This window comes from Acromyrmex echinatior, chromosome 3 (assembly GCF_024713525.1).
Source record: "Acromyrmex echinatior isolate Ae372 chromosome 3, ASM2471352v2, whole genome shotgun sequence".
NCBI lineage: Eukaryota > Metazoa > Arthropoda > Insecta > Hymenoptera > Formicidae > Acromyrmex > Acromyrmex echinatior.
Window position 1 is genome coordinate 17,097,884 of NC_141854.1, and position 24,062 is coordinate 17,121,945.

The 24,062-nt window shown below is 30.1% G+C and overlaps 1 protein-coding gene across 1 annotated transcript; it reads left to right on the forward strand.

The window, feature by feature from the left end:
• Positions 1-1,552: 1,552 nt before the first annotated feature.
• Positions 1,553-23,378, forward strand: LOC105150557 (cytochrome P450 4c3). Its single transcript, XM_011063728.2, has 9 exons — positions 1,553-2,088; positions 2,716-2,918; positions 12,164-12,361; positions 14,953-15,135; positions 19,869-19,938; positions 20,062-20,188; positions 20,652-20,882; positions 21,132-21,297; positions 22,278-23,378. The coding sequence occupies exons 2-9, from the start codon at positions 2,726-2,728 to the stop codon at positions 22,610-22,612; spliced, it is 1,503 nt and encodes a 500-aa protein (XP_011062030.1). The 5' UTR covers positions 1,553-2,088; positions 2,716-2,725; the 3' UTR covers positions 22,613-23,378.
• The last annotated feature ends 684 nt before the right edge of the window (positions 23,379-24,062 follow it).

A 24,062-nucleotide genomic window follows, 5' to 3' on the forward strand; every position in this document is an offset into this window, starting at 1 on the left:
TTTATTCAACAATTTTTTTAATGTTGCAGCAACATTAACAATCAATATAGAAGAATCAATGTAGACATCGATAAAACATTGACACTTCAATATTCAACATTGCAACATCTTAGCAACATTCAATGTTCTGTGTTGTATAGGAACCCCTCTTTGCTCTGTGCATTTTTTTCTTTACATTCGCACCGCATTAAAAGCTCAAAATTTTGGCCAAAAATTCATTTTTCCGAATTTTTTAATAGGAATTTTTTAATATCTTTTATGTATAGAATTTGAAAGATAACATGTCAGTCAAAGAACTCATCGATTTTTTTATAATTAAGTTCACTATAGAGTGCAAAATTTCTCGTTCCGGGAGATTCGCTCGTTTATTTTTTTTCGCCGTATCATTTAATAAAAATTTGGCAAAATACGTTCAGAAATTAATATTTATTTACAAAGTTTTTACACATTCTTGTTGCAGGTATTTACTATACTATTGTATAAAAAATTAGTAATCAAAACTTATACAAATAGAAAAAAAAATAATACACAATGTTAATGCAAATTTATATCGTGTAATAATAAAATAATAATTAATACAGCCTGCAAAAAATTGTTTAATTTCTCTCATATAAACTCACATTTTAAAATGTTTCTTTGATCAGTTTTATTCAAAATCTAGTTGCCAGAGGCTGCCGAATAAATGCCGAATAGTTATTACTTATTCTTTTTAAGCATGCATTATTTTAAATGAAAAATTATTCGAAATCTGGAAGACAATAAGGATTACATTAAATCAGTGTATTATGAATACATATGTATAAATATATTAAATTGTTCGTTAAAATTTATTATTAAAAATTTAGTTGAATAATTTATTTTTAAAAACATATACGATGTGAAAGTGCCTTAATTTTCAAAATATTAAAAAATATCATAAGAAATATTTTTTATTATTAAAATAGATGTTCATTTATAAATTTTGGTGAGAACATTTAAAAATATTAGAGTTTGGTCAAAAATTTCTTAAATCATATATATTGTATTAATGCGAAATGAGCTGATGATTTGCTTCGAAGGCTTCAACATTTAAATTTCGAAACTTCGAAACTTCAATACTTCAAAATTCAAAGTTCGAATAATTAAAATTATATCATTATTAATTTAATATAATAGTATTGTAATAGGTGCGCACATTTACAAAAATTGTATGACAAAATGAAATAAAGTTTCGAAGACATTTTAAGCTTCGAAGCTTCGAATTTTTTAAAAGTAATAGTTTTAATGTGAAACGCGAAACGTTCTCTGCAACCAGAAGGCGGAAATTCATGTGCATAATGAGTAACCGTCTCCAGGTCTCCACGAGTCATACTGACGCAGTGCCGATTCGCATAACAGTGACAATGGCGAAGAAGTCTTTTCCACTCGCTTGTCACTTCCCTCTCTTTCCACCACGTATCATAATACTCGCGCCTGAGAGGAGGATAGGATCGTTACTATATGTAGTGGTAGAAGAAGGGAGGTGGAGTCGCGCTCGCGTCCGACCGGTACTCAGCCTCCAATGTATTTCTACGAGTTCGCTTGCGTATCATATACGTATACGCACGTAACAGACGGTCAGTGTAACACATGTTTACGAATATATATTCCAATCGGTACGCAAAGTATACATACGCGTGTTCGCAATTCTATTGGTGGAAACGAAGTTAGTCGCTGATCGCTGTAGTACAATCCGGTAGTATATAAGGGCGACTCTTCCGTACTGATCATTCATTATAAGTGGAAGACATAGCAAGGCATCACGGTGCAACTTTGTGCGAATTAATCCACTCTTGGAAAATCAGCGTTTCCTCTTCCACGACACTTTTGGTGGACTTTGTAATTGCCAAACTGTCTTCCGCTTCTCAGTACAAAGCGTACTTGTATCTAAGATTGGATTTTTTATTTACAACCGGTGAGCATCTCTGCGATACGATCCGATCGCTTTACGCGATTCGCCCGCGGCGAAAGAGTTAAAAACCAATCTTATCGCGGAAGAGAATCCTGACTGAATCTAGCATCGTAGAAGCGAACTTAACGATTCAATCTCTGACGTCTCTCGTACTAGCAGTATGTATACATGATTTTCTTCTCGATGCTTACTCTATCCTCGTTATTGTCGAATTCATTTTTCAACAGGACGATTGCACAGCAAAATTTTTCACACAATTCTAATTCTTGTATCTTCAAAAAAGATTGAATAAGTACTTTTCTTGAGAGCTGTAAAAAAAATCACAAGTTTCGTGTGAGAGCGCTCGATCTTTTCTAAAGTTGTATGTTTTAGAAAAGATCAAACTTCATCAGAGAACTTCACTTTAGAAAAAATGAATCTTGGACACTAACGAGATTCGTGATTATTTTACAAATTTCGAAAAGAGTACATGCCTTTTCTACAGAGAGAATTTTCTTTTTAAATTTATCCCGAAGATATGATAGTTGTGGTACAACACAATATTTTAAAGATTTTTACCATGCACTTCAGTAAAATTAATGAAACTTATTATCTACTTTATTGTAGTTTTATTAATGAATAAGAGAGAGATTTACATTAAAATGCAATGTTGTCTCACGACTATTATATTTTCAAGATAAACTCTAAGAAAAAATTCTCTCCGTATAAAGATTCAAAAAATTTTATTTTCCCGATCGTTCTGTTGAAAAAGAGATAACAGGTATTAATACGATTAAACATTACAGGTGCAAAAATATGATTGTTTTGGCAGTTCTGATCTCAGAATGGTCTTTTTTGACCATTTTTCTATCGATCTGCATGGTCACGCTCTCGGTGGTGGCATTGATGATACGGAGGGCTAAGTTTTTGTACGCCTTAAAGAACGTGCCATATCCCACAGCATTGCCGATTGTCGGTAACGCTTATCAACTCAACTGCACACAAGAAGGTAAGTCCTAGCTGATTAACTACTTCTCTATCATATGCCTGTGGTACGCACACTGTTACACACCAGTCATATGGGACTTACTTACATTTAAATGTCGATTACGAACGACGAAATTTTTGTTAGAATTTTTATAGAGGTTTCTTTTGGGCAAAAGTGATTACTCTTCGGTGGTTTTTGCCCATTACCTCCCGAGAGGAGATACGAGCGTATGATAAAAATATTTTTTTTTGATGCCGGGAATCGAACCCGGGAACTTTAACATTGCAGACCAGTGCGCTGTCTGTTATGCCACGCTCGCTCTCAAAGATCCGCACTCTTTATGAAGCTAAGAAGCATTTTGCTGATGTAGTTAAATACAGATCTGAAACTAATTTTGTTAGGCTATCAAAATAATTATATCGAGTTAGGAAAAAAGGTCAACCCCCGAATAAATATAATCGGAAATCGGAAAAATATAAATTTTATAGAAAAATACTTCAGATAAAAGTTGCAGAGTATAAAAAGATGCAATTTTTAACAAAATCATTTTTTAAATGTAATAACGTATGTTGATGCATGACTGTCGAAGTGTTGGATCGATCGTGTTTGAAAATAAATGTAAATAATATTCGTCAATACTGCTATTATTTGTCGAATTGATTGCATAAAAAATATTGTTACGAGGAAAATCGTATGTACAATGTAAAGAACGATTTTACTAGAAAGTATCTAAAAAAATTAGACAGATATAGATCTGAAAATAAAATAATTTTGGATGATCAAATTATATAGAATGCTCAAGTTAGTTGTTAGATTGTTAAAATTTTTTTACAGTATTGCTCATCATGATAGAGTTTTCTATACAATTATTTTAACAGTCCAATAAAATTATTTTTAAAATATTATTTATCTAAATTTTTAAATACTTTAGTAAAATTGTTTTTCCTGTAACAATCGAAATAATACTCATTAAAGATTAAAAATAACAAAATATAAAAAATAGGAAAAATAATACCGTGTTACGTTCATAATTTTATAACTTAAGTTGTATATACATGATGTGAAAAAGAAGTAATTATTTATGTAAAAATAAATTTAAAAAATAGTATTTTTGTACAAGATGAAAGAAGATTAAATTTGAAAGTTTATCCGATAAAATCACATATTATTTAATATAGAATATTTTGTTTACATTCTATTTATATATAATAACTATTATAGATATAATTGTTATAGATATTATGCAGTACGAGACGTGATACTTTATGCTAAAACAAACAACTTCTTTTTGCAAAATTGCGTCCGAAGAGTAGTTTTTGCGGAAGAGGTTAAAGTTAACAAATGAGCAAAAAAAATTATTCATCGAACGCAATTTTGTTAAAGGAAAAAGTTATTTGTTTCAGTATAAAGTATCACATCTTGTACTTCGTGAATTTTGAAATACCCAGTGCATATAATTAATATTAGTATTAAAGTATTTCTCCGGCTCACGTTAGAAAATTAATCGCGTACAATCTATAAATATACCTCTCCGCGCGTGTTCTCTAAAGAGAGAAACTTTTGAGGCGAGCGTACACACACACACACACACACACGCATAAATGTCGTATTTGTGTACACTAGTCCGCACTGAAGACAGTGAAATTTAATATGACAACAGTATATTATGTCCTTGTCTCGCTACTCGGCGTGCGAGAAGGAGAATTCCATCAAATTACAAATTTAAACTACTCTAATTCAGAAACGGTACCGCTGGGTCTTCCAATTTTTTTTTATAAGGGTCCTATAATATTTCTATATTACATATATTTTTTTTAAATCTGTAGAAGATTTTTGCTGCAAAGTATTAAAACGTTACTTCGGGTTAGTATAGGAGTTTACGTGTTAAAAGTTTACGTGTTGAAATTTTAAAGATAAATATCTTCATTTCAGCACTGCTAAGATCTTTGAAATTTTAACCATATATAGATAAATAGTATTATATTATTTATATAATAGTATTATATTATTTTAAACATATTATAATATCCAAATTTCAAAAAAATCTGTAGGAACTAAATTTCTCAGAGAAATACCTTAAATAAAATATCTAAAAAAATTTGTTTTGCGACAAATTATATTTTTTTCATACATTTTATAAAGTAATAATTTGCAGAAAATATAAATATTTTCTTTTAGAAAGATAAGATTAAATTAAAACTCTCTTTTAATTTATTATTTAATATTACAAATATTGCACATTAAAGCATTTGACCTAAGTATTAATAGAGCAGTGCAGTTTTCTGTCTTATGACGCATAACATATTTGAAAAGCAATGAAGCTTTATTGACATGAGACAACGTTTGCATTTTGCACATGTAAAGGATTCTTTTGTCATATAAATCAGCGTGAAAACATCTTGAACAACATTAAAGTCAAAAGGACAAAAAAAGCAGATTTACTTCAGTAAGTAGCATCAATTTTCTATTGTTAAAAAAATATTGAAAAAGAAAAGAACAGTTAGGAGTGACTTTATATTCGCTTTGAGGAAATAAGTTTGTATGGTCAAATTGAAATCTGCGAATTTATTTTAGGGAAAGAAATAAAATAATTTTTTTAGCCTATTTATAAGATGTTATTTATTATTACATTTGAGATGTAGAAAAATAATTTGTAATACAATTTATTAAAAATATAAGAATTTTTCTGTCATTGAAGATAGCTCGAAGATCTCGAATGTTTCTCGTTTTGTCGCGATTCCGAAACTTTGAAGAAAGCAATTTGCCATCTTCTGATTTAGTTTCCCTTAAAGGAAATTTTATTGCTTAACAATATCAAACACTTAATGAAACAAGTATAGAATTAAACAAGACGAAATTTAAAAGAAATAATTAAATATAAAGTACAGACAGAATATTTCTAAAAATTATTTAAAATGCTCTTCTCCAGTCTGGATGCATTCTTTGAATCTGCGTTTCATATTTTGTCATACTCCGCTATTCCTGGATATAGAATTTTACATAAATATTTGCTTACACATCCATTTACGATACACTCTCTTAAAACTGTATAAATTTTAAATGCTCTCAAATGTAAAAATCAATTGGGTTCAAAGTTCAAGCATAACAAATCGAGCAGTTTATCAATAGAATGAAGTTTTCTGCACAAAACCAACACGTTTTGTAGGAAAATGACCATTTATAAATACTAACAAATAATTTTTGTAACAAAATGTTCTGTCTTATGTATTTTTGTTTTTATTCGTTTCCATTAAATTGTGTCTTGTTTAATATTTGTTCCATTAATTGTTTTGTTAAATAATAAAATTCTTCCAACCTCAAAAACTAAATGTTTCTAGACTCAAGTTTATATAAACTTTTTTAAATGTTTGATTGATATGAATACGTTCCTGAAATATTGAACAATTGTAGCATTTTCAATGTAATGAATTTGATTGCTTTGATGCCCGTTTCTACCAATGTAGTTTAATTTTAATCTCGGTTCAACTAATTCTTCATTTTTTTTTAATTTTAAGAATTAGAAAAAAGAAGAATAAGTTGAAATAAGATTAAAGTTAATCTATATTGGTAGAAATGGACATCAAAGCTCCGAAAACGATTAAATACAATTTGCTAGGAATTTAAGTTCGTTCCGAAATATGTTTTCGAATACAGGTCAACTCAGATCAAGACAATCTATAAGTAACCCAAGATGAAACTTATGATGCCATTTATCACTCTCGGAGTGGTCAAACACTTGCTACGGCTAACAATATTATTATTTAAATACATCCTCTGTATTATAAAGTTTTCTAAAAAAAGACTTTTTACAATACATATTATATATGTATTGTAAATGTAGACTTTTCTAAAGAAAGATCTACAATAATCATCTCGCGCAGTTTTCTCGTGCTATTTGTCAGCGTGCTACAAACGGATTTTCACGCTACATCGAAACAAGTTTTAGCACTATTGGATTTTCATTTCCGCAATTTTATAAATTTTTAAATAAATCAACGGCATTCTATTTCTTAAGATCGTGAAGTCACACTACAATAACCTGCAAAAATTAAAAAAAATCAATATTTTAATCTTTACAAATCCTCTATCTCTTCTTAATGATGATCTTTGAAAATTTACCTCTCGCAGCATAAATATTACGTAAGAACAAGTGCTGCGCTGTAACATTCACTTTTCTTTCCTTCTAAGATATAGAAAATGCAACGTTAGCATTATATCGAGAATATACTTAGCACATTCCACATCTATTATTTAAATAAATATAAATTAACTAAGAATTATCTCGGTATCGCTTAAAAATGAAGATAACTTTCATCTTTAGACATAAAAATATTATCATAACCTTGTGATTAATAGTTAGTAATCATTAAATTTCATCGTATATTATGATGTAATGCAATTATCAATGCTGCTTGCTAATTCTCGGACATTCTGAATTCTTCTCTCAAAGAGAAGAGACAATTCTATGCTATAGAGAATTTAACTTTCGGGAATTGACGAAGTGACGCGAAATTCACAACGAGTCGCGTTATATCTATATTGCTGCTTTGTCAATCCGCGGCGCAGATCCATTCCGAGAGTTTAACTCGACGACTTTGGTGCAAAATTTGCATGAATAATTTTGCAACCAGAGAGTGCAATGCAACAAGAGATATTGAGAACAGATACATGCCGGCCGCTGCACGATCAACTCTGTGATCGGATAAAACACCTGCACGATCTGATCCAGATATTCTAAATCATTTTCATTCATTCACGAGTACTTAAAAATTTTGCTAGAATAAAGCAGCATTTTGCGAAAGTGAATTTTTATCACAAACGACGGTAGTTTAATAATAGTATTGTAACTTCGCTGAAATACATACTTATATTTATATTATTTATGATCCATTTTATACCATGTAAAGAAAATGTAACAATTTTTGCATTCACGAGAAAGAGGTATATTTTACTTCGCAAAAAGTTAAACAATTCATTCTATATACGCACGCATTTTTCTTTTTCCTTCTAATTTACAATGCAAAGATAAAATATCTACACACGAAGTATGATATAACTATAATGTATACTTGGCGTAAAAAAATTTTGAATAATTACACACAACGGTTTAATCATATGTAAAGCGTCAATATTTATATTTTACAATTAGGTATAGATATATTTTTCAGACGTTAAAAGATTAAAAACAGTAATTTTTTAAATACTATATTTGTTTATAATAATATATTTGTTCCACTAATGTGTTTCTATCAATGTAAATCAACTCGGTTCACCTTACTCTTTATCTTTCTCTAATTTAGACTTAGAAAAAAAATTAAGTTAGTTGTGAAGCAAGATTAAAATTAAACTACATTGATAAAATTACATTGATAAAAACGGCCATAAAACAATCAAATTGATTACTGCAATATAAGACGAAATAAAACTTTCACGTAAAGACATGCACGCGTGATGAAAAACGAAGAAAGGAGAGAAATGTGGTTGGTGAGCTATCTCGGTCCACCAATGATAACCGTCTGGAATAAAGAAATGAAGGCGAAGAAGAAAGAGGAGAAGAAGAAAAAGCGGGTCGAGGTCGCTCGAGCTCTGAATAACGGCGTGTAATTGCATACGATTTTGTATGGTGTTACGTACCCTTCTCGTTTTGCGAGAAAAGGAGAGAGGATAAAAAGAGAAAGCATCGGCGGTAGGGTTTCGCTTAAAAAGAAAAGAAACGGAAGAGATTCAGACTATGCGGCCGACTAGCTTGTTGGGGATAAGTAATTCCGGGCCAGACTCCGGCCAGACGTCCTCGTCTGCGAGAGGAGAATAGAATCTAGACGCTTCTCTCTCTCTCTCTCTCTCTCTCTCATTTTGTGCCGCTATGATAAATATATCGCAATAATCAAAGGGATATTACAAGCATTATTGACTCAAAAGGCGACACAAGCGCGATTAACATGCGGTAGCAACACTTCACGCGAGATATATCCTGCTAAAAAAACATTATCGAATGAGTCATTATTTTTTAACATCACACAAAACAAGATTATATAGCACGTATGTTAATTAACTTATTTGCTTTAACATAAGTATCTACGAGATTTCTTTCGATGTTTTTTTCTTGATTTTATTTTTTTGCTCGTTTCCAGGAAGCAACAAATTGAAATTAAAATTCTTGAACAACAACTGAAAAAAATTAACCAGGCAATTTTATCAAATAACGTCGAAAAAAATAATTACTTCCGAGTGTCGGACTTGTTGACCTTAATTTAAATTTCAACGTGTGTGCAGTTCTTATTATGAAAACGCACGTAGAACATAATTATGTAATAATTAGATGGAGCAACTTTAAAGAAAAAGATAAGAAAAATTAAATGCATTAGTAAACGAAAATTATTTGAAGTATAAACTATAGATTGACATTCATTTTTCGCTCGAAAAAAATCTTACGTGTAATGTGATTATTTATTTAGCACATGTAGAATTATGTACAGTGCATCTCGCATATTATATTGTATACTTATTCTTTGTTCAATTCCGCGACATATCTTTACGATGACGATGGAAAGGGAATGATGAGCTGAGGCAGGGGAGGGGAGGGAGGGGAGGAGGCTAAAATAGGTCGAAGAGTCTTCCACCGTCCTGAAGGACGCCTGGCGTCTCGCACGTCAAGGTCTTCGATAACATCTTCCGCTCTTTCCCAGAGCAACGCCTTTCTCTCTTTATCTGTCTTTTTCTCTAACTCCTTCTTCCTTTCTCTACTTCTGTCTCTTTTGCTTTTTTGCACTCGTCGTCCATGTGCACACTGTCCATTTTCAATCGGTCAACGTCCGGTCAGCCTGTCGGCCGTCAACTCGATGCACGTGGAGTGCAATTTCTCTCTTCCTCCACCGTCCCGTTCTTGATTCTCTGTCCTCTTTTTTTTCTGTTCTCTTTTTCCCTCTCTTTACGATCAAAGTCTCACTACAAACGCTTTGAAGCGTTTGGTTGACCAATTAGAAAAAAGAATTTTACAAATTGATCAATCAAAAATTGCTTTAAAGCATTTGTAACATCACGTACCCTTTGCCCTTCTATCTCTTTCTTTATCATTTTATTTAGAAAAAGAGATTTTATTTACAAAATAGTTCTTTACTTACTACGGGATAATAAAAAAGTTTAACCAAAGTTTTGTGTTTATTAAATCATTAGTAATACATATTTATAAAAAAAAATGAACTCTGGAATGATATCTTATCAAATACAAATTTACTTTAGCTTTCATATAATATAAGATTTAAGACGTTTCAAGAAATGCATGTCATCAACGACAACCGCATCTTTGTTGATTCTTCTAGAAAACTAATAGAACGGTATTCAGTTTATCAATCGAAGAAAATCTTATAATGCAGTCTTTTTGATATTTCATGAGACGTAACTAAGACACTTCAAAGTTTATCTTTTTATTATACGATATTTATTATATTATACTATCCTGCAGATAGCGATAAGCTGAAGCTAGTATATTATTTCGAGTGCAACATTTTCTTTTTGTGCAATCACATATGCTGTATTTATCAAATACTCTGTTCTAGATTTATTTTGTTGTTTATTTTTTATCAGAATTGTTCTAAATTGATATTTCTTCTTCTCTTCATTTTTCCCTTATCCAGTTTTTTACTTCTCTTCTCATATCGCATTACATTCTTGCATTATATATAGTCATATTAGTTTCCTTTTTCGTTTTTTCATTTGCGTTCTTGATACTTCTTATTCTCGCAAAAGTCGTGGTTTATATCAATAAGAGCAAATCTAGAGTTGCGATAATGGCGCGATGATTGGTCAGACATGAAGTCGTAAAAGGTCTATTTCTGCACGACATCGCAGGTCGGTGACCGCAAGAATGATTGAAGATGATCCTCGTGGAAATCGTCATAAATGCAATAACAAGCGACATGTGCATTCGATGAGTATTAAATGCTTACTCTGATAAAGAAGAATATTGAAATTTATCTACGAAAAGTTCTTTCCATAAGCGTGTCCTTTCGAAAATATATTACGTATGTATTAATGTGTTAAAAAAAGATAATTTTTCGATGTAAAAAAATGAAGTCGTTTTTAATCATTTTAATCTTCTTGATATTTTTCCTATTTTTTTATTCCTTACTGTGATACCAATTTTATTCATAAATCACGCAAGCCAGTTTAAAATAATACACATATTATATTATACACACATATATACATATATATAATTATATAATACATATATATATTATATATTATTAATTTAGGAATTAATTAATAATAATTATTAATTAATTTTGTAATATTTACGCAACTTATAATCGGTAGAGAAAATCTCAATGAATCAATTATAAAGTTGTATAAGAATATTATTGAGCATGAAGAGTCATGATCTTTAAAGTACATCGACGAATTATATAACAACTCTGTTACAATGCTAACACAAAACTATCCGAAGATCAAAATAAAAGAGAACATTAATGCGCATTGATAAAAATAAAACTTGGAAAAGATAATTATTGAAATTATAATGCCTAACTATTACTGCTATACTGCTATTTCCGAGCTCAACTTTAATGATGTCGATGAACAAAGTATAAAAAAAAGGAATAATATTTCATTTACAGCTCTATGGATAAATACAAATATCCTAGATTAAGTTATTAGATAAAGTTCCCCATTGTAAGCGGCTGTACGGAAAAAACGATTTTGTTAAAGTATTAAAAAATTTAATCTAGACGCAAATATGAAATTATATAGGAAACTCAAACATGATGAGTAATGCTGTAAAAAGTTTAAAATTCTAGCAACTAACTTGAGCATCCTACACAATTATTTTGATGGTCCAATAAAATTATTTTCAGATCTATATATGGTTAAATTTTTTCGATATCAGCAAAACTGTTCATATATACGTAAATCGTCAAAATATCGCCATTTTGTGTAATTGTCAATTATGTGACAGCATTTATTGGATATAAATAGAGAAAATCTAGTATAAATCTTACTATTTGAATCTAGTATAAATCTTACTATTTGAATTTTTGGCTAAACTTTTCGATTTCCACTTTTAGCAATTATTCAAAACTGCTTCGAATGTATGATATGTATATAAACTTGATCCATTCAGTTATTGAGATAAATTCAATCAGTCGTAACTCATCGGTAAAGGAGCACGGCATGACGCTGCGCTTGCTTAGCGCTGAGACAATACCGTGTCTCCAGATTAGGACAATTTTACATATTTTTCTATAATTGGTTGAATTTGTCTGTTTCAGGATTCTTTCAGAAGTTAACAAAATGGGCTAATAAGTTTGGTGATATTTATCTGATCTGGGTCGGCATGCGGCCTTTCATCTTTCTTTATCGAATAGAATCAGTGCAACCTCTACTCAGCAGCAGCGTACACATTGATAAAAGTCTAGAGTACCAATACTTGAAGCCTTGGTTAGGTACGGGACTGGTAACCAGTTCTGGTAAGTGAGTCATATATTACAAATTAAAGTTCCCTGGCGAAAATGTAAAATTGAAGCGTAAGTCGAATGTAAGAAGAGAGTAATACAAAATGAAGCTTTTAGGAGGCAAAAATTGGAACAATAAAATATAAAAAAAGCGTAAACACCGAAGTCTCAATTTTCATCTCTTTGAAGAATCGTTAATTTTTTTTACATTTTTTTTTTACATTTTTGTTACTTTTCCCTTACACTTGATTTATGCTCCGATTTTTATTTTCATCAGAGATTACGACGCAGCAAAGATTAATTATTGCCATCGAAAAAAGTGATTGGTCAAAGTATTTGAAAGACTTCGAATTATGGCAGCTTCGAAACTTTTCAGGCAGCTTTTCGACTACTGAAAGTAGTCTTTAATTTAAAATTTAAATAAAAAAATACGGAATTTAAATTTAAATTTAATAATTAAAATTAAGATTTAATCAAAACCTAAATTAATACTTGAAGATTTAAGATCAAAAGAATATTACATCTGTATATTTTACTTTACCTTTAAATAAAAAATTGGAAATACAATTTTTTTTGAGAAATCATTGGCACGTACTCAATGTATGTTCAATAAACGCTCGTGAAGTATTTGGAGAACTGTGTTCCTGATAACTGATAATAGATTTTATCTATGACCACAATACTGCAACAATATTGTAATGTTGAATCGAATTTCTGTCCGATTTAAGTTTAGATAAAATTTATCAGCGCCATTATTATCAGCTAATTAGCGTTGGCCTCTTGATTTCTGTGCCATGATAAAAAAATTTCAAAATCAAATAATATGATACAATCGTAAGCCAGTTTTCGTACTTCAGATGATAGTAAATCAAAGTAAATACTTACATATATATGTTATGTAATATTGGACTAGTTTTTTTTTATCTTCATGGAAAACCAATTGATGTTTTTGTATCTAGCAGATATAGTCTGACTAATTTTTTACTTTTTTAAATCTGCTTAAGATTCCTGAATAATCATCACAACCATATTAAATCGTCACATCAGAAGTGAGAAATGACATGTTAATTTTTATTACGTGTCAATAAAGGCAATTTGGATAAAATGAAATGATGAGATCGCTTTAAAATATTGTAAAAATGGACAATTGTACAAAAGCTATCCTTATCTCCTCTGATAGTTAGTAAACAATGTAAAAGTGATAAAAGGCAAAGTGAAGTACTTTTACTCATGCGTAATTTATTTTTACTTATCTTTTATCACTTTATATGGTAATTTACAAAAGTCGGCTTAAATCGGCTTGTTTTGCGTTGTCTCATTCAGTTTTTACAGCGTTATCTCTCTCTCTTTTTTTTTCCACAAAATTACAAACTCTATTACAATCTACTCGTGTTACTTTCAACCCTGGCCTCCGCTGTCTAAGTTATTACACGTCTACACTTTTCAGTGTAGGATATAGCATTGACAACAATAAGACACAACAAGAAGTGTAAGAATCATTTTCTTGCAGATCAATTAAATTTGATTTAATGATATTACGTTGCCTCGAGAATAAAATAATTATAAAAGAGATGATATTCGCAAATTAATCTAATCATTCAGACATCTTGTCATACAATTTCACAAAAATAGAATAAAGGAAATATTACTGATCGTTATCTTACCTTGGGTTTATACGCAAAAAGTTGTCGATTACGCGAGTATGTAACAGAAATTATACGTAAAGAACTTCAGACTTCGAGCAATAACTAAAGTAATTGTACATCATTTCAAATTTCCGCACAGATGTATTATTTGATTAGTATACTGTACGGCATTAATTTCAATATTATCTCAGAATTAAAACGTTCTCCTTGAATGGATGTTTTATTTTTAATTTAGTAGTAGAGGAGCATAATATATTGCGAATGTGATAAAGTAATATTTCGAAATATTCCCCCGAATTCCTGTTTATCGCATTCGTTTAGTTTAGTAGTAAAGGAGGATAATATATTGCGAATGTGATAAAGTAATATTTCGAAATACTTCCCGAATTCCTGTTTATCGCATTTGTATTTATTATGATATTGACACTGTTAACACGACTGTTGATTTAATATAAATAACATTGTTGACTTTTGCACTTTATAGCACCAAAGTATCAATTTCTCATTTTTTATTTTGGATATCAATATAAAATATAGTTTGAACTACATTAAACCAACGTTATTTCTTTAATTCTTGCGAATTTTCCAGACAGCGAACGATTTAAAATTTTAGATTATTTAGAGAAAAGAATTTTTAATTACGCGGATTTTTCTTATAGTAAGGGAAATCAGGGCACTGGTGAGACACTTTTTCTTTTTCGACTTATATATCTTCAGTATATGTATAATTGCAAGAGTATATGTACTTGCATTTGCTGAACACTTGTATGATTAGTTATTTTGACAAACGGTAATTTCTATTATCCTTTTTAAAAGAGAAAAACATAGAAAATCGGGAGCAAAAAAACTTATGTTTATCTCACATTGCCCCTAGGGACACTATGAGAATTCTTCATTTTCACTACTAGCGCGGATACAACAAATAAATTTATAGCCGCAATAAAAATTGTGATCTTTCAGGTGAAAAATGGCACATTCGCAGGAAGCTGCTGACGCCCACCTTCCATAGCGGCCTCCTGGAGACGTATTTAAAAACTATAAAAGAAGAGACGAATGTTCTAATTTCCTGCCTTGAAAAAGAAGTGGACAAATGGTTCAACATTGTTCCGTTTGCGAAACGCGCCGCTCTTGATATTATATGTGGTGAGTTCAATAGACGCAGATTTCGTGTTAAGTTTATAGATATAGAAATGTATAGCAATTCCACAGAATATTTTCCTTTTATAATACTTATTCTTTACCAAAGAGATGGTTTCGTTAAATGTAATTTAACAATGTTCATCATGAACATGTTCAAGATTTTTTTCGGGGATTTTTTATCAATTTGTTATCATATAAACAGTAATTTTTTGCATTAATGTATTTCTTTTTTTGGATATTTCAAAGCTTAGAGTGTGTCCTTCTCATTTCTAGATTTTAAAAGAAAAATATTAGGTTTTGTAAATTATGACTTCTATTTTTTTTCTTAAAGAAAGTATAAACTAATACAATTATTATAAACGAAATATGTAATTGTGGAATATTCATTAATATCTCAGCTCATATTCTATTTTTCGCTCAAAAACCTGCAAAAATTTTTTATGCATCGCGGATACTGGCCACAGCTCTGCCTAACGGAAATTCCAGAAGTTACATAAAGAAAAAAAATTTTATATAATAACAAAGTTTATATATCTACTAAAAAATAAGAAATTGTATTGGTTATAATTAAGAATGAAAAAATTTGAAAGGAGAATCTAAACCCCCTCTTCTATGATGGATACGCCATATATTAACCATCGTTCTAGCACGATAATCTCATCCAAATAATTTTGAAACTATCCTAATTAATATAAAAACGTTAATTATTAAACCGAATTCATTAAGAATACAATTATTTTATTACGAAACGATTATTTTTTTAATAAGTCATGACGTTTTCGGCATCATCAGAACTTTATTAAAATATTCGGATATGGTATAGCTGTGTTAAAAGAAACTGTTTGTGTACTCATTTTTCAATATAACATTGAACAGAGCACATAAAAAATTCTATTGAAAATACATATCAGGATACATTAAATTTAATTTCCAATATCGTTAGTTACGAGCTTCTTTCGTTATCTTCGAGGATTTACAACGTTGGGATTCGCGTAATTCGCGAGCAATGCTAAATTGAGGTCTCTTCTCCCAGTCCATCCCGATAACAACGACGCTTCTGTCTGAGTTCGTATTGCTAAGACAACATAGTGACGACTACCGTTTTCTCATTTTTTTGTCGGCACTTTTATTATCTTTCTCCGTTTTAATCTTTTTCGTCTCGCGTCACGATCGACGTCAAAAGTCAAACTGAAACGAATTAGTTATTAACAATAATCCAGCAATTAAATTTTTGAAGATTGAAGGAGATTTCTGTGAGATCTTGAGAGGACATATTTATTCTTCTTCGAACGAGATTTGTTTTTATTCAACACAAATTCATCTGGAGCATTCTTATTGCGTGAATGATGCTTGAAAAACAATGATATAACCGAGAAAAAAATATGTGATATAAATATTAATGCGAACGAAGAAGTTCGATACAAACGATGCGCTAAATGATGGCCTTCAGCTGCTCCGATTAAAATACTCGAACATTACAATTTATTCATTCATTTGTTAGTAGATGATTGCAGTTGCAAACACATGTTTTTTGTGTCTCTTTCGGTATTAATATCATCACTAACACTTCGTACGTTCGTAATTGTGTTATAATAACAAACGAACGTTATCAATATTATTATCAGCAAAACTTTCACAGAAAGAATGATTTTGCTGAAGTATTCTAAAAATTTAGCTAGATACAGATCTGAAAATCTTCTATATTTTTTCTTTCTATATCTAACTAAATTTTTAGATACGTCAACAAAATTGTTTTTTCCATGTTATTATATCGTAAAGATTCGTGCAGTAACTTCGTCATATCCACTTTATCTTTCTCTGGTGAAATATTTCACCTTGACACCAAAATGATCCATTTGCCTCGACTTCGACAAACCACAGATTCTCAGATTGCATAATTGATATATCTGTGTCTTATGTCTCGATAACTTGAAATGTCGATCCTTTCGCGATTGCGAATTCAATTATCCGCTGCATAGCTGCGGTTTGCATATAAATTTTTCACATGATAATGTTTTATAATTTGTTAGTGAGATTAATAAACTTTAATTATAACAATCGTTCATATTTATAAATTTTTTTGCAGAATCTTTAACAAATTATTTTTGCAAGGATTAAATTCAAGTAGAAATTATAATATTGATAGTCTAAATATTTTAAATCATTTATTGCTTTAAGCGCGCTTGGCGAGACGGAATTAATGGATTTCGGTGCTGAATCATGAATCACTTTTGGACACGCAAACTCGATTATACGAGACATCGATAGTGCTTTACTTTTCAAAACCTTTTCAGAAACCTCAGACTTTGTTGCACGAGATCGAAGTTGAGCTAATCGCTTTGTTATTTCGTACAGTAATTTATTATTCGCGGATATTTTTACCTAAATAAATTTAACCATTTTATAATATATATCTAACAATTATTGCTCAATTAAACTTTGTAATATCCCTTACAGAAATCTAATTTTGTATCAATTTAATACTAGCTAATCTATCATTGAAAAGTAGTAATTAATTATTTATTTGGAATACTAAAAGTACCGAAGAAGTTCTTCTATGCTTAAAATAAGTAATTAATTACTGTCTTGCTGTGATCGGTCAGTAGATTTTTTGTAAGAGATATACTATAAAAATTCCTGTGAGTTATATCATAGCAATGCTGAAACCAATTATCTTTAATACTAATTATATTTATAATGTATTAATTAATTACGTTAAATCTCTCATATTAAATATATTTATTAAATATAATATGAAAGATGGATACATTTAATAGAATATATGAGACTACATAAGTACAATTTTTATTAAAATATATACTAGTATATTCTTTCTCTTAAAATAAAGCGGAAATATCAGAATTTTTTAAATAATGGCATTTATTCATAGTCTATTCTTATAGAAATTTAATATTAGTAGCCAATTAATTACTTATTTTGAGTATTAAAAGTTTTAATAGTACTTTTAATGCTGAAAATATGTGATTAATTAGCCAGTATTAATATTTAATTTCTATAAGAGTAAAAATACATGCTAGGGACAAAAATAACTGCTCAATTAAAAAATCTTGCTTTAGACTTTTAGCAGAGTATTATGGTATTTACTACAGGTTAATATGTTTCTTTAGAACAAGATTCGATTAAGAAAAGTCCCATGTACTTTAATCTGGTTTATCATTTAGACTTCGCAGAGAATATATATAGAATATATAGTCGTGAAATCGACGAGATAGAAATAATCTTCTTCTACGTGGATTTTGAAGAAGTTTTGAAAATTTACGGATTTTCGTCATCATCAACGCACGATCTTACGTCCTCGTTACGCGAAAGAATACTTGTTAATTGCACTGTCTTCATTAGCGAATTTTTATTGGGCAGATTAAGCTTTATCGCTTTTGAAGTGATCATCCGAGCTGCGATAAAATTCTCTTAAATCTTCCATTTATTTACATTCGTAAAACGCTATCTATTCGCGAAAATATTTATAATGTATACTCTTTAATGTATACACTTTTTACAATTTTTTAAATTCTTTTATGTTTTGTTAATCTAACTCATACTCGGAATTTTGAATTGGTAATAGGAAAGGTGCGTGAATGTGGGAAAAGGAATAAGCGATCGATTATTGCTCGTCAATAATTTATTCACTGATCGCAAATGTATCGATTATGGTGGTTTCTTCTATCATGGTATCGACGATGATCGATAGAGCGTTATTAAAATATATGTATTGTAGAATAAATACATTTCATATATGTGTTATCTACATTACACCGTCCACAATGTGAATAACGTCAATTATCATGTCAATGACATATATTATTAACTGTCATTAATGTTTATGTGATATATTGCATATTATTATTTTGAACACTATCGCAAATGATGAATTTTAATATCATTAAAGCATTGATGTTATAATACTTGAAGTTTATCCTTGTGTAATTATTTCAGAGTCGGGATTAGACGTTTCAATACAGAGGCAAAAGAAAAAATGCATCCCTTAATAACAACAAAATTTTTTGTGCGGTATATAAAATAATAATAAAATAAGTGACATATAATATATTAATATTAATTTAATAAAAACATATATATAATCACGTACACATGTGTACTTTACATACAAATTACGCGCGTATATTATAAACGAACAAAACAACTATCAAATCATACATTACAGTAAACTAAAAATGTATAGCACACGTAATATATATATTAAAAAATCTTCTAAAAATTCATAGAAAATTTATTTCTTCATTTAAAGTTACACTTTTTATGCTTTGATAATCGCAAAATTGTCAATTATTTTATGAAAATTTTTACTATCGTTACGTATACATTTTATTTTCTTATGCACAGCGAGTTCTCAACAGCGAACGCCCATTAGCAACAAAGAAATTAAAATATATAAACACTTATACTGCCATTTTTGCACCCTTCAAATTTTTTATATGAACTGATTGCCTCATTCGTTATATCTAATTCTGACTTTGAATTATTTATCCGTATGCTATGTACGTTGATTAAATAAATGAAATTATTGCAAAATTTATCAGTATTTATTGTATATATTGTATATTAGAATATACAATATATACAATAAATACTATATTAATATATTATTTCACATAGATTACAAAAATTTTTTATTTAAATTTAATTGTAATAATTTAATTAATAATAATAATTAATTATTTTTAATAGTTAATTTAATTTTACCAATTTTATTGCAGATACTGCGATGGGTTACAAGCTTAACTCGCAAAAGAACTTCAAAGTTGACTACGTCGAGGCTGTAGATAAGTAAGTTAATGATTTTCTTTTTATATTTTTGTATTCAGGTTTTCTTATACAGTTTTATACAATATACATATCTTGAATTTTAGTTTTAAAAAATATAATAAAATATTTATTTCTAACTTTTAGGATTGCATCTATCGTACAAATGCGCTTCACAAATGTATGGTTATCATTTGATTCAATTTTCAAATTAACTAAGTCAGGCAAAGAGCACGATCATTCAATTCAAATCATACAGGAATTTGTCAGCAAGGTAATAATCATTCTAAACACAGATAGTTAAAGCTTTCTAAGCCGGGCTATCTTCAATAGCTGCCCCAGTTTTTTGGGAGATCTCGAGTAACATTATTGCAAAAAATAACAGAGATTAACACTATCTCATTACTATCTATTTTGTGTACAAAATTAATCATTAAAATTTCAGTTCAGGTCAGTTTTTGTTTCAAATTTAGACTCATATGTTTGTGAAAAATAATGGAAAAATAGAGAAATATCTCTTTTTTTCAGTGCAGTTGCTCTCATTTTATTATACTCATATATTATACAAAAAAAATCATTATATTTTAACTTCCTTCTGTAGTAAATTCAATTTTGGACTTTTCCAAACACATGTTTTAGATCAGAATAGTAAGAAAACTTACTTATAATATTTCTCCATTCTTAATATTCCACTTGCAAATAATACGCGATAATATTTAGAACAATCTAATCTTCAGGTAATTGTAAAAAGAAAAGCCGAATGGAAAAGTGATACCAACTTCAACAATTCAAAGAAGAACAGACGGGCCCTGCTGGATTTATTATTACAAATATCACAAAATGGCACTATCCTTTCAGACGAAGACATTTGTGAAGAAGTAAATACTTTTATGTACGCTGGACACGATACGCTGGCCACCAGCATATCATGGACACTTTACGCGCTAGGACGAAACCCCGAATACCAGGTATTATTCCTTTCTATATTGTATTATCATTGCTATGCTTAATTCTAATACACAATGGAATCTAATAAATAGGGCATTATTTTGTTTTATATATATCATTTTTAACAACCTTAAGGAAATTGTATTTTTACATTTCGTCCACATTAGATATATTTCTTAAATTATAAGATACAGAAGATTGAAAGTGTTATCTTTTTCTATATTTTTTAACATTAATTTAACTGTAGTGCTTTCTTGTTTTGTTTTCAGCAAAAAATTTTAGAGGAATACAATGATATGGCGGTGGACACGAATGAAATTACATTGGAGAATATACACAAATTAACATGGTTGGAAGCTTGCATTAAGGAACAGTGGAGATTATACCCTGTGACTCCACTTATAGCAAGACAAATTTACAAACCAATTGAAATAAGTAAGTAACACCTCTCTCCTATAGTCTCTCTCCGTTCGTGACTTCTCTCATATGTCTGTGATGCGCACACGCTGGTTGTACACAGTTCATATGGGACCTACAGTTTAACGTCGATTCCGAACGACGGATGTTTGGTTAGAGAAGTTCTAGAACTTGGCAAAGATACTCTCGGTGGTTTGCCATTGCCTCCCGAGAGGGGATACGAGCGATAACGAAAATATTTTTTTTTGGTGCTACCGCGAGAATCGAACTCGGGATTTCTAGCATTGCAGACCAGTGCGCTGTCCACTTTGCCACGCTCGCTCCCAAAAATTCGTACTTTCTATACGAACTAAGAATCATTTTGCTGATCTAGTTAAATACAGATCTGGAAATAATTTTGTTAGGCTATCAAAATAATTATATCGGATTAGGAAAAAAAGTCGGTACCCCTGAATAACTCGGAAAATATAAATTTTATAGAAAAATATTTCAGATAAAAGTTGCAGAGTGTAAAAAGATTCAAATATTTTTAACAAAATTATTTTTTAAATGTAATAACACATGTTGATGCATGATTGTCGAAATGTTAGATCGATCGTGTTTGAAAATAAATGTAAATAATATTTGTCAATGCCGTCGGATAAGTTGCATAAAAAGTATTGTTACGAGGAAAACCGTAGGTACAACGTAAAGAATTTTACTGAGGTACCTAAAAAAATTAGACAAATACAGATTTAAAAATAATTTCCAGATTTAAAAATATTTCAAATATCAATTACATCATTTTATATTAATTAATATTATATCAAAATTATTACAATTATTTATCATTACATTGATCAATATTAACAGCGTTGTACCAAGCATTTTATCAAGTAATTGTTAGAACAAATAACTTTAAAATGCGATGAATAGCTATTGCTATTGTCCAATCAACAATTGCATAACGCACATAAAAAATTCTCATTTACACTGAAACGTCTTTTATCTGTTTTTAGTGAGCAGTCAAATTCCACCAGGCTCGACAGTTCTCATCAACTCCTATTTACTACATCGTGACGACCGTTTTTTCCCAGAGCCGCACGTTTATCGACCGGAGCGATTCTTGCCCGATGGTCCCAAGTTACCTCCTTACGCTTTCATACCCTTTAGCGCTGGCTCGCGCAATTGCATCGGCTGGAAATTTGCCACATTAGTGGTTAAGATAGCCATCTTATCTGTGCTAAAAGCCTTCCGTGTGGAAGCACTCGATAAAGAGGATGAATTGCGTTTTATATCGGAATTGGTGTTGGTCAACGCAAACGGACTTCGTCTTAAAATCACACCGCGTTAAAATCCTGAAAAGAGTTCATTAGTGCTTAGTTAAATTTCTCTTTCCTATAATCAATCAAATGTTTCGAAGCATTTGTAGCGCTAAGTAGACACCGCACACTAAATTTTTTGACAGATAAGTTTGAAATATATACAGTAAATATAAAAATAATTATTAAATTAGTACTAGTTACTTAAAAGATATAACTAAGTTAAATTATAGTTACAGATGGAAAAAAGTAACGAAGTTAAATTATAGTAACCGAAAAAGATTCTTGTCTCCCCAGACAAGACTTTAATTAAAAAATAATTAAAATTACAAATTTTGTTTTTTTCCTTAGATTTATCATTATTGCCTGACTGTAGATATGCTAGGACGCTCATTAATTTTTATTGATTCAAAGAACGATTTGCACGAGCGTATTGAATGCCACTTCTGTTTGTGGAAACTAGTGATGATGTACTTTATTGATATATATATAGTCAATAAAGAAACTTCCTACGCCCAGAGAATTTTTTTTCAGAGATGGGAAGTAACTCCTTATTTGTAACAAAGTTATAATTAGAGTTACTTTTTTTCAGTTACTGTAACTTAACTTTGTTACTTTTTTCTATCTGTAACTATAACTTAACTTAGTTATATCTTTTAAGTATCTACAGGGTGGGCCATCTATTGGTACGTTTTTGAATTTCGTCGTATGGCAACACCGAACGAGCTACAGACCCGAAATTTTGACAGTTTATTAGTCATACCGTCCGCGGCACGAAACAACATGTTTTCTCTTGAAGAGCGTTTTGAAATTTTAAAAACTTATTTTCAAAGTCAGTGCTGTGTCGCCGAAACTGTACGAATTTTGAAAAGAAATATGGGTCGTGATAGAGCACCCACCGAAGGAGCTATACGCAAATTGGTGAGGAAAGTTCGTGAGAAAGGGATGTTAGTGGATGACATTATATTACGACTGTTTTGAGTGAAATTGGCGCCGAGGTAGTCCAAAATGTCATTAATAATTGGGGTGACCGAATGGCATACTGTAAGGCCAGTAGAGGGAGCCACATGAACGAAATCGTTTTTCATTCTTGACGCGGATACTTTTAGCTTCACAACAAAAAAAAAATTAATAAAAAATATCAATGTATGCTCATTTGATCGCATTTTTAAAAACGTACCAATAGATGGCCCACCCTGTAGTAACTATTTAATAATTTAATAATTACTTTTATAGTTACTTTATATATAATATTTCAAATTTATTTGTCAATTTAGTGTGCGGTAATGTTCACTTAGCGCTACAAATGTTTCGAAACATTTGATTGATTACAATCAGAAGAAAGAAATTTAACTAATGTTAAAAAAATTAAAAAAAACTAATGTTAAAAATTGACTTTTGTTAAAAATTAATGATAATTTTTATTAATATTTAGGATTATTGTTAGAATTTATTTACGACTTTCTAGAAAAATTCGCACTT

Bases quoted from the DNA above. Each gene is read 5' to 3' on its own strand.
- LOC105150557 (XM_011063728.2), top strand. From the start codon at position 2,726: ATGATTGTTTTGGCAGTTCTGATCTCAGAATGGTCTTTTTTGACCATT. The intron at 20,189-20,651 runs GTAATAATCATT...TCTAATCTTCAG, and splicing joins TACAGGAATTTGTCAGCAAG to GTAATTGTAAAAAGAAAAGC. The intron at 21,298-22,277 runs GTAAGTAACACC...ATCTGTTTTTAG, and splicing joins TTACAAACCAATTGAAATAA to TGAGCAGTCAAATTCCACCA.